This window comes from Oncorhynchus masou, chromosome 1 (assembly GCF_036934945.1).
Source record: "Oncorhynchus masou masou isolate Uvic2021 chromosome 1, UVic_Omas_1.1, whole genome shotgun sequence".
In the NCBI taxonomy this organism is placed as follows: domain Eukaryota; kingdom Metazoa; phylum Chordata; class Actinopteri; order Salmoniformes; family Salmonidae; genus Oncorhynchus; species Oncorhynchus masou.
In genome coordinates, this window is record NC_088212.1 from 69,329,776 (window position 1) to 69,347,428 (window position 17,653).

The window sequence follows — 17,653 nt, forward strand, 5'->3', positions numbered from 1 at the left end:
TATGTATATAACACTAACCAAATACTGTACCTACCATTTCTCTCCAAATGGACCCTTTTCCACTCTTCACAAGTCAATGTAAACACACCATTATTTGGAGTGGTATGCCTGAACCATCCAAAGTTGGGCTAATTTGACAAAACACATTTCAGTGTATCCCTGCGAATTTAGACATCAACCTACCTCTCCAGTTACATGCTGCTCATCTGTATCAGTTGTCATAGAGCTTATGATTTCCTCATCTGTATGACAACTTGTACCACAACTTTCTATCTTTAAGTGGTAGTATTAATTCCCAATATCTTGGGTGTCTGAGATTTGATTGAGCAGCACCACTAACACTTCATCATATTAATTATTTGCTACATCAGGATGAAACTCAGAAGCAGATCCTTTATCCTCAAAAGTGTGTACATTTTGCATATTAAGTTGACAGTCTGAGGGTCTTCTCTGAGCAGTTGACATTATATCATTTAAACTCCACAGGCAATAGGTTTTGAACCTGAGCCTAATTTTACATTCTCTGTTAGTACCATTTTGTTTAATTTCACCTTGTTGTCACTAGCAATAGAATGTCACAGTCCGCTGTAAGACTAAATCCATTTTACAATGGCTGTACATAAACTCGACATGATTCTGAGTTGCATAGAAAAGTAGCAAATTCTACATCGTTTTGACTATCTGGAGATAGGCCAACACAATCACATTGATACCAATTTGCACAGATATCACGTGCTAGCATTGCTCATTTACTGTTATTTGGTCATTTACAGAAACAGAATAGTGTAATGGGTTTCTTTTAATGTGTGACACATTCCTCACCATGTTTACGTTTCACTGCATTTCTCCTTCTCATTCTTGTGTTTGATTGCTGTTTTTTTTAATCAATTAGTATACTGTCTTTGACTGTTGCACTGACTTAAGTTTGTGCTGTCACGCTTATCTCCTATGTCATTACATATGTGTCACAGCCTCAAAGGGTTTGTCAACTCAACCTCTTACTCAATCTCATTAACAAGACTTTGAATTTTACTTCTATTCTTGTTCCACATATTCCTAAGAATTATGATACTACGATTAATGACAATGGTTGTTCCAGATGGCCATTGCAAAGTTTTGGCAACTTCCTCCCAAAATTGGAACTGAAATGTGTCATTATGCTGCATGACAGCATGTACTGCCATTGAACTAGCATAATAATCTAAACACCTATTGTAATTTCCCCCCCTTTCTTTGGTAAGTCTTAACTTTCTGGTACCCCCCAACATCACGACCACCCCCATACACGTGTCAAATGTGGGTGTTCAACAGTATTTATAATATGTTGTGTCAAATTATTCTGATCTATGCTTTTATCAGTACGGTCAACTCCATAGTTAACTTTCTCACTACAGACAACAGTGTCACTATCAGTACAGTCAACTCCATAGTTAACTTTCTCACTACAGAGAACAGTGTCACTATCAGTACAGTCAACTCCTACTGAAGCACTAGGTCCACCCTTTACTATTCCTTCCTGTGACTCAATTCATTCAAGCACCTGATTAACACCAGTGTCCGGCACAGACTCCACCACTTTACTATCCCTACCTATGCCTTCCTTTAGCTGCATAACACAAGCACATAGGCCTATATCAAACTTCTCATCTTTCCATTTAAACCGCCCGACACAAATCCTTTCTGTATTTTTTTGTAGCAGTTGGCCATTGCAGAATTGCAGAACTTCCATAAAAAATGCATTATCAATCTTTTCACTGTGCTGCATAACAAAATTAATTGCAATTGAAATAACATAATAATCCAGAGGTCTGTGTCCTCTCTTTCAGTGTCTGAGCATGCCCTGAATTTACCCTGCTGTCTGTCCCCTTCTCACCCTTGATCTTACCCTGCTGCCTGCCCCCTTCTCCCCCTGACCTCTCACTGACCTTACCCCGCTGCCTGCCCCCTTCTCCCCTGACCTTACCCTGCTGCCTGCCCCCTTCTCCCCCTGACCACTCACTGACCGTACCCTGCTGCCTGCCCCCTTCTCCCCCGTGACCTTACCCTGTTGTCTGCCCCCTTCTCCCCCTGAACCTTACCTTGCTGCATGCCCCCTTCTCCCCCTTGACCTTACCCTGTTGCCTGCCCCTTTCTCCCCTGAACCTTACCCTGTTGCCTGCCCTCTTCTCCCCCTGAACCTTCCCCTGCTACCTGCCCCCTTCTCCCCATTACCTTAACCTGCTGCCCGCCCCTTCATTGTTAATGTTTAAACAGTTATTTTTCTTATATCATGAATAAATACAGGTTATTGACACTTTTCTACAATTACGGGTGAGACTTTTATTTAGAACATTTTCAAAGTTCCGTAATCCGGAAGTACTATTTTTAGTGTTGCTGACGAGACGCTGATTGTGTTGTTGTTGAATTGAAATCGATGAAGCTGTGAGAGCGCAATTGTGATTCAAGAATCGTTTGCAGAAATTCTTACTTTCTACGTTGGAAATTTACTGGGTAATGATATTACTGTCTGGTGTTTTGTCGGTTAGAGTGGTTTGTAAGTCATACTTCTTGACGTTACAGAGTAGGATAAGTTAGCCACTAACGTTAGTACACCTTAGTTTATCTAACTGTGCGAGTGGCTAGCTATTACTGTTAGGTAGCTAGCAATAAATGGTTTAAATTTCAGTCTATTCAGCAGCTGTCTATTCAACCTCTCCGTCCGCATTTTCCCCAGATTGTGTAATTTCTTATGATAATTGTTAGTTATGTGCATATAATAACGCTACATATGTAACGTTAGTTAGCTATATATCCAGGCATCAATGTATTGAATAATCGATTGCGGATTGGACTCATGTGCGAATTGTAACGTAGTTGGCTAACTAGCTGGCGACATCGCAGGGGCCGACGGCAGCGTTGCAATCTTGCACAGTATTACGAAGGCCCCATGCATTGAACCATGCACACCAAACTCGGTTTGTTTAAATAATATCAACAATACTCACTAGGCTTTGTTTTCGTTCACCAGTAAACTAGTTAGCTGGTAAAGTAACAGTATTCCAAAATGTTTTTGTTGTTGTGGTGGGATTGACATTTTCCCCCCACGACCCACATTCTAGACAACCACTACTGTATCAACTTTTTATCATGTTCTGCTGCAGAAAGATTATGCCTATACAGAGAAACAGACGAACAATTTTCGATCTCCCCAAAAGTGGGGCATTGGTACAATCATTTACGGTCAAATGGGGTCCGCATGACATCCCCTACCATTCATAGACGCAAACTACTTTAGCGCCTATTGACGATAGTATCTTCTGACCGGGGGAGTTGTGTTAAGTGCCCGGACGCTTACTCTAAACATTAACACGCTTCGCTTGCGGTACTGTTAAGGAAATATAAGTAACGTGTCTTTCATATCAGTTAAACATTTTTTTTGCTATAAAAACAGAAGATAAATTACTACACACCTTTTATAGGGTTAGTGTTCCCACACAGCCATATCTCCACGTTGGAGTGCTTGTTAGGTATCTAGTGTGTTCAGAACACCCGTGTGTAAGCACTCGGCCCAACTCGGCAGAAAATCTGTCTCCCTCCTTTAGGTGGTGTATTTTCACATATTGAGCAAGGAGTTTTTGTATGGATGTTAATGAATTTTATTTTACATGGAGCCAAATGTGGGTGAATGTAATGACTGAAAAAGCTCCATATGGAGAATAATGTTTTTTGAGAGCTAGACATTCCCCTGTCAACAAGGCATGCATTCTACTGCAATGTCTGTGTACTGTTATTGTGAACTCTCCTATCGCAATGTAATATCAGTGAACCGTGGTTTTATGCAGAATGATACATTTTGCATTTGAGTATTCAAATGTTCCTCTTGTGCAAAAAAAGTCATTTCCAATGTGTTTTTTACAGTGTGCTCCATTGTTTTTACCAGCTGGCAGAGCCATGTCAGAGAGCTCAAGTGACACAGAGTCCTCCTGTGGGTGGACTATCATAAGTAATGAAGTAAGTCAAGTCTTCTTGACCCTACCTGGGTCCTTATTTGATTCCCCATCAGCCTCAGCACCTGACTCCCTCTCAGCTAACCCTTGTAGGACCAATAATCCAGTACTAGAAACCAGAGCCCTTGAAATTCCTCAGTGCACTCTAATGGGATTGGCCTATGGATATGACCGTTACAGTGACGGACTAATTCAAAGTTTCATGTCATCTAGTTACTTCTTGGGTGCCTTTATGCCAGTCATTGCCATTATGCTGACTGTCTATATTCATTTGAAAGTCTGATGGTTAATGTAGTATGCCTTCATGTAGGGTTGTCTGAAATGTGGTCGGCTAATATAATAGGCTTGTTTCTAAGGGTTCAGATATTGAGGCCCTGGGGCCAGACAGCGGCCTGGAATGTGGGTCTGATCTCCCAGAGAGCACAGTGCTGGAGCCAGAGCTGCTGCAGGACCAACCCACCACTTTCTCTGGTAGGAGGAGTTCCCATATGCCTTGTTGTGACAAATTAAAGCACTTTGAAATATCTAGGCCTATTACAAAAAAACTATTGATGACTGGGTTAAAACTGTTACAACATTGTAATATACATGTATCAGAAAAACACTACATAATTTGGTTTAACCATATGTAATGAAACACATTTATAGCGGTATTGGGATGTTATTTGCTCACTGTAGATGGTGTGTACTCATCCTGTCCTCAAATTTTAAATGTACTCTTAAATGTGTTTTAGCTGAGTGCACTGAGGAGAGGGGTGAGTCATCTCTTGATGCCACTCTGAAAGAAGAAACCTTAGACAAGACATTGTCTGCTTCTGAGGTGAGGGATAAAAACAAAACATTCTTCGGCTGTATATTTGTATGAATCCCATGTCGCTATGTTTCCAGTCCCTATGCCAACCATGTGGAATATCCTCTGCAGGCTGGAGGTGAGGTGGCCGGGGACGAGCATGTGATTCTGTGCTCCTCCAGCGACCACTCTGACATTGTGACTCTGGGCGACACGAGGGAGACTGAGCTCGGGCCTTGGGATGAGCAGACAGTGGAGGAGGAGGAGGAGGAGGAGGGAGCACTTAGTGAGGAGCTCTACCTGGGCACCTCCTCCAGCAGCCAGTACACCTTCAGCGCAGCAGAGACTGGTAGGGCAAACCAACACACCCTTTAGGGGATGTTTCAATGAATTCCAGTATGAGGTAAATTGGAGAATTTAGATACATTTGTATCTATCTTCGCTGTTCAAAGTTAGAGATGTTTCCATGCAAGGTTTGATGGTCTGGTGATGATCAAGTAGAGGAAGTGGATTAGAAAACAGATAGGGCATGACGACAAACAGAAGAAACCAACAAAGCACTCCTTCCTATCCCTTTCCCCTTCTCCTAAAGCCAGGCTGATGATGGGCCACTGGAAGCTTCCACAGAGTCTGTGGGACTTGGGCTGTCATCTGAAAGGGCAGATGTCTGGCAGACGTTCTCTCTCAGGTGGTATAAACTGGACTGGTGTGAATATGATAGTGTGCTGCTTGTCTTGCTCAACACAGTGTAGCAGGCCTAAACCTGATAAGCTGTTGTCAGGGCAAATGCTGCCCCATGATGTAAACAAGTTCTGCTTGTTTTGAAAGGTGTTGCAACCGCCACTAAATGTGTGAAACAAAACACTTGCGTGGTATTTCGGCATGATGTGTGTTTGTTTAGACTTAACAACTGGAAGTTGCCCCAGTGATGATTTGGCAAAATCTAATTGGTTTGACAGATCTACCTGATGTATAATTAGCCTAGCCTATATACAATTTTTTTTACATAAAATGTATTATCAGAATATTTGATTAGTTGTTAGTCTGGATCTCCTGTATTTCTCATTTCATTTTAGGCTAGTGGTCACCTCTGTGATCATGTCACCTAGATTAAACTTGATACTGAGGCATGTTGTTTACATGTTGCTCCTATTACCAGAGCGATGTCTTAATCAGATTTTGCAATCAATGGTTATTGTCAAGCAAAACATAAGCACATTTTTCACAGCAGTGTGTGCCAGTTTTACAGGTTTGGCATTTCCTGTGGAAGACTAAAGCATTATTTTTGTTTTCCCAGTTTAATGTGCACCAATGTCATGAAGCCTAGCTTTACAACAGGGGTCTCCAACCCTGTTTCTGGAGAACTACCATCCTGTATGTTTTTGCGGAAATCTCAGTTGTAACTCACCTGGTTTGGCTTTTCAACCAGGCTATTATTAGAATCAGGTGTGATAAACTAGGGTTGGAGTGAACCTACAGGACGGTAGCTCTCCAGGAACAGGGTTGGAGAGCCCTGCTTTACAAAAAATTATGTATAGGCTTTAAAGGGGGCCTGAGCTTCCTGATTTGGATAGGTTTTTGGCTTGATCATTGAGAAATGCAGCAGCCAGAAGCCAAATAAGAGTTTTCTTGGGGGGGTGGTTTAATGTGGGTGTCTTGTGTGTGTGTTCGCACGTGGCAAGCGTTTGTACATTCACTCTGCCAAAACAGTACACAATCACTCACCCTTCTAGATAACTTGAAAGGCTAACCAGGTCTTGTCTTGATGTTGCCTAGGCTAGTTACTGCTAGCCAACTTATTTAGCCAATTAGCTTCAGCCGCTGGTGTGCCACTGTTGGTTTGACATTGAATAGCCTGTCTTTAGGGCTAGTTATGGGCCGTCAATAAATGACTGTGTAAATGTGCAACATGAAAATATTGGCCCATCTTTTAGTTGTCTCATTCAATGCTTTCAATATTTGAATTTCCACAATTTGAAGCTGGTTTGAGGTTTTCAAGTAAGTAAATTCTGAGCTATTGACATGTTTTTAATATTGTCCCATGTACATTGTGTAATATATTGATGGTCCCTAAATAACTCCATAGGGATATCAAATGTCAAACCAAACTGACCATGGGCATTACAATGGGGTCGCCTGCAGCTGAGCGCTGAATTGATGATTACTTGGGTGCTGCCGACTGTGGGCAGGATTGAAATAAACCCAACCCTAGGAAAACTGTTACGGTACCCATTCATTTTTTTCCCCTATCTCACAAATCTTCATTTTGGACGAGACTGACTTTATGACCAAAATGATCCCATTTACACTTTGTAGTCAATTTTGACAGTAGATTAACTGTTTCTGACTCATATCGATGCCACATAGGCCGTTTTCAAAATGAGAAGTATCTTTTTAGGGGCTCGCTCTTTAATTAGAATTGAATGGAGACGTGAAATATTGCCATGGACCGCACTTTGCTACTAGATCAATGAGGGCAATTAAAACAATATTTCAAGCTGCAATGTGCTGTTAATTATTTTAGCAACATAAGCATGGTTTACAAACATGTCAACCTACATGTCTACCTTGTAAGTATGATTCTTTGTGTTGGTGTGTGTATGTTGCAGTTTTCCCTGCGGAGCAGCCTGTGGTTGCAGACTCCAGCAGCAGTGAGGATGAGGGAGGAGAGCAGGTCACCCCAGTAGTGCGGAGGCGCAGGGTGAGGAAGAGCACCATTAGCTCTGTGGCTGTGCATGGAGAGGAGGTGCAGGAGTCTGGCCACAGTGACCGAGAGGAGACTCTAGAAGAGGAGCAGAAGGAGGTACAGGAGGAGGAGGTGCAGCAGGAACCTCACGTTGCTCCCCCACCTCAAGGCCATGTCAACAGCACCCTTAACAAATGTATCCTACTAGCCCTCATCATCGCCATCAGCATGGGCTTTGGTCACTTCTACGGTATGCATCATGGGAAAGAATTGGGAAATATGTGATGAAGAATTTCAATGTTTCTAATTATGAGAATGGAATCATTGGTAAAAAAGGAATTCACAAGAAGGGCTGTTTTAGCCGTTTTAACATGTTGGTTTTGTGTTCTAGGAAAATTTGAAGGTACAGTATGGAGTGGATGGTTTGAGGGTAATTGTCAAACTCAACTTCCTTAGGCGCATAAGTCATTATAATGTCATGTGAATGTCATGTGTCATCACCGCATCGTAGTTTTGAATAGCACAAACTAAACCTGTGTGTTTAGTGGGATTATGCAAAGCATGTCAAGTGCCTACATGATCATATTGATGGGATACACATCCTATTAAGATAGTGAAAAGAGAATTAGTGATTCTGTTGACCTCTTGAATCCATCCCCATCAGAATGTTTATGTGTAGAAACAAACAATTTAGTCATAGGGCGGCAGGTAGCCTGGCAGTTAAGAGGGTCGATGTGCCCTTGAGCAAGGCACATAACCCTGATTGCTCCTGTAAGTCACTCTGGATGTATCTGGGTTGTGGTCAATAAGCAATCAATTTTCCAATGTTATTGGCTCAGAGCTGGTAGAAAGGTGACATGCTGAATATGACTGATCAATTTAATCATAGAGGGGTGCCACATTTTGTGAGTTGACTACAAACCAGATGCTCATGATGGGTCACTTGTTGAATTTAAGTCAGTTTCTTTTCTGTTTTTGTGTGGTAGTACATCACTTTCTTGTGCTGTCGTCTTTGGTAAGGTAACAGTGGGTTCCCAATTTCCCAAGGGTCAGGGAATTCAACACCTACATCCCACACATGGAATGTCAGGTGTTTTCTAATTTGCCAGCAAGTGTGGTCATAAGTCAATAACAATACACACAATAACAAATTGCTGTTATAGAGTTCATTTTGCCACTGCTGACCAATGTCACCAAATAGTTTTGGTTAAGTCTTGACATTTTTGTTTGTCCAAGAATGGGAACCATTTTTATTGCACCTAGTGGGATTATGCATGGACATTTCCCAACTTTTTCTGCTTCTGTGTTACTATTCTTGAATGTGTGTTATCATCTGGTGAATCATGTCTATGCTTATGGAAAATGAAGGGAATGCCTAATATTTCATTCTAACACAGGCACAGTACAGGTTCAGGAGAGACAGAAGATTGTGGAGAAGATCTGTGGAGTGCACGACCTTGGTAATTCGAGAGATCTGCAGCCTCAGTGTCATAAAGGACCACATGTCATCAACAAGGTCTGTAAAGAGTTCTTGATACATACAGTTAGATGTCATAAGCCACCTCCCTCTATTATCCTTCTCAAATAAACTAGCATAATAAAACAAAATACATGTTATTTTTGTCTTAAACTGTTTCCTAACTTTGCTGTTTCTTTTTGTTTTTATTTAAATCTTTGGTGAACTTTGTTTCAGCTATAGAATTCTCTCTTTTTTGACTGAACACATGCCGATTTTAGGCATTAAAGTGCCAGTAGTCCTAATGTCACATTTGGAACTATCAGTATCATATTTTAGGAAGAACTTTAAGCGTTTCAATATTAAATTGATCTATCCACTTTTACAGCAATGCTCAGTGAGCACTCATTTCACTATTATTTTAAGAAAATCTAACTTCTGTGGTAAGTATGATTATGCCTCAACTAAAGCTCCTTCCAGAGAGCAAAATAATGTATCTTCACCACAAAATTATTATTATTATTATTACAAATTATGTCTCAAAGGAAGTGGTCAAACAAACACTATCTAGCTTTGTTACATTTTCCACTGATCTCAAATAGTTTTTCATATGACACACAGTAGCAAAATGTTTTTGGGCAATGAGGTCCTTGTATTGAAATACATTGCATGCCCCCTATATTATACTGTGTAACCTATCCTTGTTTTTGTGGTTTATATTTCGGGGTTCACAGCAACGTTGTTAAATCTATTGTTATGCTTATAAAAAAAATCTTGACCTGGTCAAATAATTTAAGCATTGATTGATTGGTAGCATTTTTTGTAATTTGGCACACAGAATCGAGAGGACATGAGTAACTAAGACAAAAAATAATTGCACCGATTGGCCTAAAGGTGGCAGTGTTATAAGCAATCTCACTTAAACCCTCATATCCGCTGCCATGTTTAACCTAGATACCTGAAACCTTGTATGTAGATGTCTTTTTTTATGCTGAACAAATTTGCCTCAAGGACCCATAAAGTCTGTCAGGATATATTTTTGCTCCATCTTGAACATTTTGTAAAACTTTTCGGACCAAATTCGGCATGTAGGCCCTTGGTACATTTCTTAACTTTGTTTGAGAAAAACTAAGGGATTGGTTACAAGATGGCTGAGTTATTGATAATCAGGAAATCAGATTTTACGTGTCCATTGCTTTGTAAATCCACTTCACAATCGTCTATCAACTTAACTTTTAGGGTCATCAAAGACAGCTTGGCATTGATATCTTTAAAAATAAGAACTTAACAATTAACTTCTGACTATGTAAAGCTAATGCTTAAAATAATCATAAAAAAATCTCATGGACTAAAAGTCAGATTCACTCCAAATGTGGTCTTTGGACTCAAAAGACCAAAATAGTCCCTAAAGGGTAAATAACTTTGATGAATTTAAAGATGGCCACACTATACCAGTAGATGCGTATATGCTAAAATAGGTTTGAAATACTTCAAAAATCTTCTTCTCATGAACCATAGGACCAAGTGACACCAAATTTGGAAAGTAAGCCCATGGTACATGTCTTAAATTAGTTTGAGAAAGTTGAGGGGATTGATCAAAATCTGATTTTACGTGTCCATTTAAACCAGTGTAAATATACTCCATAGTGGCCTAGCAACTTGAAATTTGTCATCGCTATCATGGACATCCCTAAGATGAACCACACTGAATTTGGTTTTGATATCTTAAAAACAAGGAAACTGTTAACAAGTCATGTAATGCTCAAAATCATCTGCAGGCATATTCTCCTCATGAACCGTACACTCCGGATTGTGTGTTTAGACTTTTTTTTATTTGACCTTTATTTAACCAGGCAAGTCAGTTAAGAACAAATTCTTTGAACTCGCAACCTTCCGGTTACTAGTCCAACGCTCTAACCACTAGGCTACCCTGCCGACTCATTACAAAAAGTATTTTTTCTCTGCATTAAAATATGACCACACTGTACCTATAGATGCACATATGCTAAAAATACTTTTATAATCATCTTCAATGCTTTAACTGATTGCACATAAAGGAAGATTGATCCTACATGATAAAGTGCTTGCTTTGTTATCCAACTGATATTTTCTCCTTTGTCCTGTTCATATTGCTGCTCGCAGCTATATTTTTGTGATTTCACATTTTAAACTATTCATCTTCAATATTTTTTATATGCAAGGATTCTCTACCATTTGTTTTTGATGGCTTTTTGTCCCCTTGAGAAACATTTGACACTCCACTTAACTGTAGCGTGAGATGAGGCTTAAGAGTGTATTCTCATTTTATAGCAATGCATTTGCTCACTTTGGTGATGCTGTTTCCACACGTTTAGGACGTGGTTAAGAGTCTGAGAGAAGACCTAAAGGACAAGAGTGAAATGATGCTGTCTCTCACAGGGATTATCGACAAGCTTACTAAAGAGAACCAGGATCTCAGATCCAAACAGGCCCAGCTACAGGTAACATGCAAGAACAGGTTAAGGTTCAAATTGAATACTAGTGGTGGGTCTTTCCATATAAATTGAAGGTGGACTAATATCTAAATAAAGATTCAAATACTGCAACAAAATTCACCATTAATTGATTTGTCGTTTATTCGTGAGACTGAAGAAACGTTATGTCATTGTTTCACTTTTAACCATTTTCATTATTAATTTAAGCCTAACTGTTCCCCTTGTTGTTCATATATTAAGTGTTTTGTTAATACTCCTTTGTGGATGCATAAAAAATTATGTATTTTTGTTTTGAAACAAGGCCCAGAAAGAAGACTTGGTCGTGAAACTGAAGCAGACTGGTGAAGAGAGGGTTAAGATTGAGTCTCGGCAGAATCACCTGATGGTGGAGAACCAGCTGCTGAAGAGTTCCCTGGAGCGTGAGGAGGAGTCCCTGTCCACCCTTCAGGAGGAGCTGAGGAACCTGCGCTCCCAGATCCGAGACCTGGAGGAGACTGGGGCCGGGGCCAACTTCATACTGTCTGAGAACCAGAGGCTGAAGGACCACCTGGAGGAGGAGACGCAGCGCCTCCGCAGCTTCCTGAGCCAGAGGGAGGCCCTGATGGCTGAGGCCCAGAAACTGAGGAGGGAGCTGGATAATGAGCGGAGGGTGACTGACCAGCTAAGGGAGCAGCTGAGCAGCCGCAACACCAGGGCCGGAGGAGAGGCCGACCTGGAGACAAAGGAGCTGCAGTCACGGCTCATGGAGTTGCAGAAGAAGCTGAGCTTTGAGCAGCAGCGCTCCGACCTTTGGGAGAGGCTCTATGTTGAAACCAAAGAGGAGAGGGCCAAGGGAGACAAGAAGGCCAAAGTCAAGAAGTCCAAGGACGGCGTGATAGGGAAGGTGAAAGATACTTTTGATGCGGTGAAGAACTCCACCAAAGAGTTTGTGCACCATCACAAAGAGCAGATAACAAAAGCCAAAGAGGCTGTGAAGGAGAATCTGAGGAAGTTCTCAGATTCTGTGAAATCCACCTTCCGCCACTTCAAGGACTCTGCTTCGCGCATGATGGACAAGACTTACCGGCCTCACAATCGGAGGTTTCACGAGAGGAAGGATGCCAAGACTGAGCAGCAGGAGCATCATAGAGACCATGGAAACAAGCACTCCGAGGAGGATCCATGGCAGCCCAGAACCCACAAGCCCCTGCATCGTCACCCTCGTAAATCCACTGACGACTCTTTCCAGGCACACCGTAACACCCGGAAGTCAGGGAGTAAAGTTGAGGAGGACCCAGACGCTGAGCAACAGCAAAGAGGAGTGCGCAAAGGTTGCTCTGGGGTTTTCGACTGTGCTTACCAAGAATCCATGAGCCTCTTCAACAAAGCCATGGACCCCATAAGAGCAGATGAGTTCAACCAGCTGCTTCACAGCTACCTCCAGCAGGAGGTTGACCACTTCCACCACTGGACTGAGCTGGAGAGCTTTATTAAACATTTCTTTCATAACGGCGTCTTCATCCACGATCAGATGCTGTTCACAGACTTTGTTAGTGGTGTGGAAGACTACCTGGAGGACATGGATGAGTACCATGGCCACAACGATGACGTCTTTGAAGATCTTGACGAGTATGTCTACAGGCACTTCTTTGGAGATACCTACTCAAAACGTTACGGGTCAAGGTAAGTTTATAGTTTTCATAACTGTTTTTTCATTAGGATGTTGTGTACTACCATATTCTGACATTTCTGTTCTCCAACTCACAGTAGATCCTTTGAGGGGCCAGATATGAATACTAAAGAAGAAAGGCTAGCAAAGCAGCAGCATCAGAGGGCCCGGCCCCGGCCACAAAGAGAGAGGAAGTGGAGCAGAGCAGGACGGAACACAGACAGACACATGGCTGATGTAAAAATAGAGTTGGGTCCTATGCCCTTTGATCCCAAATATTGAGAATAATCTTACCTAAGGAATCCGTTTTTATGATGGCTGATTTTGTAGTTGCAAAGTCTATTTAGGATGTGTTTGATGGAAATCCTTCTTATTCTTCTGTTTTTGTGATTTTGCACAATGTTCTTTTAACACTGCCTGAATGTCCCCTTGCTTCCTGTGTTGTGTAAGCAATCCTTAGGTTAGTAGCAATGGTGGTGTATCTGACTGCATCTAATCTCATGCGCACAAAGAAAATTATTGCTGCAATGATTTAGCCATGAATTGTGTTTAAATATGACTAACTAGAGCAATTAAACATGGGAATACAGTAAGTAAATCTGACAGTAGCTTACTCTGTAGTACACATTCATTGTCATCAGGTCATTTGTTACATGTTCTTTTTAAGAGCCATCACTGACTAATTTGCACAACATTTCCTCTCTTTGGGCCTTTTTTTAAAGTTTTACCATTTTAATTGTCTACATTTAGGCCTATTGTGAATGAATGATTCATTGGATGGATCCAACAATGGAAATAAATTGTATTTTTGTCAGTGGCATTAAAGAGCAGTAAAACTTAAGTAGCAAAACCACTGAGATACTTTTTTTCACATGGTATTGAATAATGCAAGAAGCTTGTTCCACAGTTGATTTCTATACTTTGCTGCTACATTACATATTTGTTTAAAATGGTGAAATAAAGTGCAACTGTTCAGTAACATTCCAACTATGGCTTCTTTTACTAAGGCTGGTTATTTCCTTTCATTTACAGATGTGCTGTTAAAAATGAATTGCAGCTTCCCAGTAAAATAAAAGTGAATATCGACTGCTTCTTTTCCCCCCTAATATAGTAAACTGTCTGGTTAAGTGTTGCATTATTTTCAGTGTTTAAAAGATCAATCTGTTCTTTAGTTTTAATTATAATTTATTCCTTTACAATACAGATCCATTTTGATTAACTTCCCAATGGCTCGTGCCAATGGTCAAGATGGTTCTGTTCAGTGCATTTTGTAAACTAGGATCCTTCTTCAAACTCAGATCCTTCTTCAAACTTGTCCTTGAGATACATGAGTATGGGAAAATCTTTGCTTCTTAAAAACGTATTCTCATTCTCTTCAGTGCCTTTGATAAACTAGGATGCTTTTTCCAACTCGGCCTTCCGGAACGTGAGTGTGGAATATTTCTCTACTTCTCATAAATCTATTCCTGTCCAAGAATGCAGAGAGCTCCTGAGAACAGAAAAAGATAATACAAATTATTGAAACAGTGAAGGAGCCATTAGTCATTGTTAGTCTTGAATTACAAACTGCAGAGTATCTAACCATCTCCAAAACATCAAAGAACACCAGGTGGGTTGGCAGCATTGACTTATAAGGAAATGAGGTCCTCAACCAATGATGAGGATCAGCGAAGAATCTCTCAGCTTCATCGACATAGCGCTTGTCTCCTGTGAGATCTGGTGGACATTCTAGGAAACGCATCTTCATTGGACAGTGGATGTGACTACAAAAATAATGTATATTGATTATTTACTGCACTGCCTCAACTATAAGCTTGTCACAGTTCTTACTCATGCAAAAGGACCATTAGTAAATAAGCCCAAAATTTTGACTGCCTACCTGTAGAAAGGTGTAGAGTGACAGGGCATTAGAAAGAGGACTTCAGGCAGTGGAGGTGTTGAAGGATCTCTGTCATCACACAGGGTCTGGAGGTGACCCATAACATCCAGTGTGCCTCGCTGGTGAAGCAGTCCTGTGTACAGGGCTGGGACTAGGTTGGAGACCAATAAGGCACATGCGGCAGGCCGTCTCCAGGTTCTCAGATTCACCAAAGCTATCCCTGCAATAAACGAGGACCCCGTATCGTGTATAGGGTATGACTACATTGCTTGTTACTTGCAGTCATTGGAATCTTTCAGGAAATTTTAGCACTCACCACAAAATACCATGCAGAAAGGCAAAACAGGGTAGATGAATCTGAACTCCTTGTGCGCAAGACAACTGCATTGAGAAGAAAAACGTGCATATTCTGAAATTCCCTATGATTTGAATGGTCTAACAAAGATCTTATTGGCCCATAAATTACAGTAAGTGCATTTTACACAACACAGAAAGACAAAAGAAAAAGGCCATACCTGTAAACCATTACTGTCCAGACTATTGTTATTAACATGATTCTGTATCTTTTTGAAGCCAGTGTGCATCCATACAGGAAGAAAGGAAGATGAGGGCCAATGACAACCACAAAACCCTGAGTAAAGTACCAGTGCCATGGATGAGAGCCATAGAACTCAGCCACGTTGTGAAAAACATTAAACTTAAGGAAGTTGTACTGCACCAGGGTCCACTGCAAGAGAAAATGGTTTAAGGAACTTGTGTTAATTAACACAGACATTACAGCTTGTGAGTTATAATTACCTTTACTTTATTATTTTTTAAACAATGCTTTTCCTACCTTTCCATAGAAAATGCAGTCAATCAGTGTCGAAATCCCAAGAGTTAAAGCCCTATATGAAGGAGAGGCTCATTCAATAATTGAAGAATACATTATGTATGGCATGAAAACCTCTGCAGCTGAGGCACAATGGTCTTTCTCAAATCAAAGCACTCACCCAATGGGAAGGCAAAGGTGAGTTATGAGTTTCAGCTTGTTATCTTCCTGCCAGAAGTGGTAAACCAACAGAGGAAGCCACACAATCAAGGCTGTTGGACGAACAATGACTGCCAAGGCAACCAGGATCAAATATTTTGTACTGCGAAAGAAAACAAGCAAAATCTGTTTTAAACAGAATGTTATTGATGGAGCGTCATTAAAAGGTATCATTTTTGTAAAGGTATTTTGTAACTTGCCGTGTAGTGTGAAATACTTATAGATGCACAGGAAGTGAAATGGTTTTATGTTTGAGTTGTGTAGAGGTGTAGGTCCAACCTGCTGTGTGTTTTAGAGCCAGACAGAGGATAGTAATAGAGAGCCAGAGTTGTGAGTGTGGTCTCCATGGTGTTGGTCAGGGTCCTGGTGCAGCAGTACCATGTGAACCAAGAACAGAGCTGGCAGAGGTACTAGTAACAAAAAGAGAGAAAGAGGCTTTGTCACATGGTTTCAGCCCACATTACCCAGGATTGGAATAAGTGAAAAGGTTATGAGAAACAAAGTAGTCCATGTTGTTTTTACCGTCCATTTGGCAACGTCAGAATGCTCCAGTGATTGGATAAGACAGTAGAGTTTAATATCAGCCAGTGCAGAAAGCAGTGCCTGCACAACTCGAGGTAGCCATACCTGCAGAATCCACAATATATACTGTACAGATTTTGACAATGGGGTCACATGCAATGCATTTCACATCAGCACTATAAATTGCTACAAAATATGAAGATGTACTCAATATGACTTACCAAGAGTTGAACTGCGTCATAGGTGAAGAAGTGCAAAATCTTATATATAGCTGCAAAGAAGAGAGGGTAGGAGAACCCTCTTATACCTGCTGTCCACTCCCACGTCAAATAGCCATAGGTGAAGTTATTAAGGATTTAGCAGAATACACAGACTTGTCCACAAAAAGGTTATTAGAAGGGTACTGCTTAAAGTTTTATATGATTTTTTGTTGAAAGGATATTCAAAAACCATAAAATGTGCGATTTCGAGGGACTGCCAGTATTCATCTGGGACAAAGCTGGTCTGGACTAGGAAGCAGTTGATGAGACGAAATGCCACAGTGAAGACAGTGACCCCCAATACACCTGAGAAGAAGAATAAAAAACAAAAACATGTCAGATCTCTCTCCACCAGTTAGGCTGCCTGTGTTAGATGTGCATTGGTAATTACATCCATTATCAACTAGTCATTTGAAAGACTCAAGCATTCTGAATCTGCAAGTACCATTGCATGCTCCTGGATCACATGTTGCCTACTTCAATTTAATTAGTATTTATTTAACTAGGCAAGTCGGTTAAGAACACATTCTTATTTATGTTGATGTAGCTAGCTAAACTAGCTTTTCTCTTTCAAAATAAATAATGTAAACTTTACTTCCATTCTTACTTTTATCATAAAAAGCAGTCTGACATTTTCTCAGTCTGCTGCTAGCAATATGATAGCTGCTATACCAAACAGGGCACCTACCGTACCATTATCAAGAGGACATGTTTCTTCTTTACTATATAGTTGGGATTTTCGTTTCCTCAGTTTAACAGGCTCTGCTTTGCTTCCGATATTTAAGCGTGCACGAATCTTTTCCATTACTTAGATAAACTATAACTAACTAACTACATATAATGTAGCTAATTCGAGCAGCACCACAATCCACGTTAGTTCCGTGTTTGTGCTCGTAGGTAGATGACGTCAGACGTTTCCTCG

The 17,653-nt window shown here is 40.8% G+C and overlaps 2 protein-coding genes across 9 annotated transcripts; one reads left to right on the top strand and one right to left on the bottom strand.

The window, feature by feature from the left end:
- The first annotated feature begins 2,350 nt into the window (after nucleotides 1-2,350).
- On the top strand, nucleotides 2,351-14,021 carry LOC135549383 (cell cycle progression protein 1-like). Of its 8 annotated transcripts, none has more exons than XM_064979370.1 (12): nucleotides 2,351-2,490; nucleotides 3,898-3,990; nucleotides 4,343-4,457; nucleotides 4,721-4,806; nucleotides 4,909-5,125; nucleotides 5,369-5,464; nucleotides 7,386-7,712; nucleotides 7,854-7,892; nucleotides 8,860-8,978; nucleotides 11,273-11,398; nucleotides 11,694-13,054; nucleotides 13,139-14,021. In XM_064979370.1, the coding sequence occupies exons 2-12, from the start codon at nucleotides 3,931-3,933 to the stop codon at nucleotides 13,320-13,322; spliced, it is 2,730 nt and encodes a 909-aa protein (XP_064835442.1). In that variant the 5' UTR covers nucleotides 2,351-2,490; nucleotides 3,898-3,930; the 3' UTR covers nucleotides 13,323-14,021. The 8 variants fall into 8 exon arrangements, with proteins under 8 accessions (XP_064835442.1, XP_064835445.1, XP_064835455.1 ...); XM_064979373.1 differs by having other exon boundaries at nucleotides 3,920-3,990; XM_064979383.1 differs by lacking the exon at nucleotides 11,273-11,398.
- Nucleotides 14,022-14,204: 183 nt separating this feature from the next.
- pigb (phosphatidylinositol glycan anchor biosynthesis, class B) lies at nucleotides 14,205-17,640 on the bottom strand. The gene is made up of 12 exons (XM_064979409.1): nucleotides 17,425-17,640; nucleotides 16,914-17,037; nucleotides 16,693-16,810; nucleotides 16,472-16,576; nucleotides 16,229-16,359; nucleotides 15,912-16,052; nucleotides 15,755-15,806; nucleotides 15,435-15,646; nucleotides 15,236-15,300; nucleotides 14,920-15,139; nucleotides 14,623-14,803; nucleotides 14,205-14,529 (listed from the first exon to the last, which is right to left on the bottom strand). The coding sequence occupies exons 1-12, from the start codon at nucleotides 17,534-17,536 to the stop codon at nucleotides 14,416-14,418; spliced, it is 1,575 nt and encodes a 524-aa protein (XP_064835481.1). The 5' UTR covers nucleotides 17,537-17,640; the 3' UTR covers nucleotides 14,205-14,415.
- Between the last annotated feature and the right edge of the window lie 13 nt (nucleotides 17,641-17,653).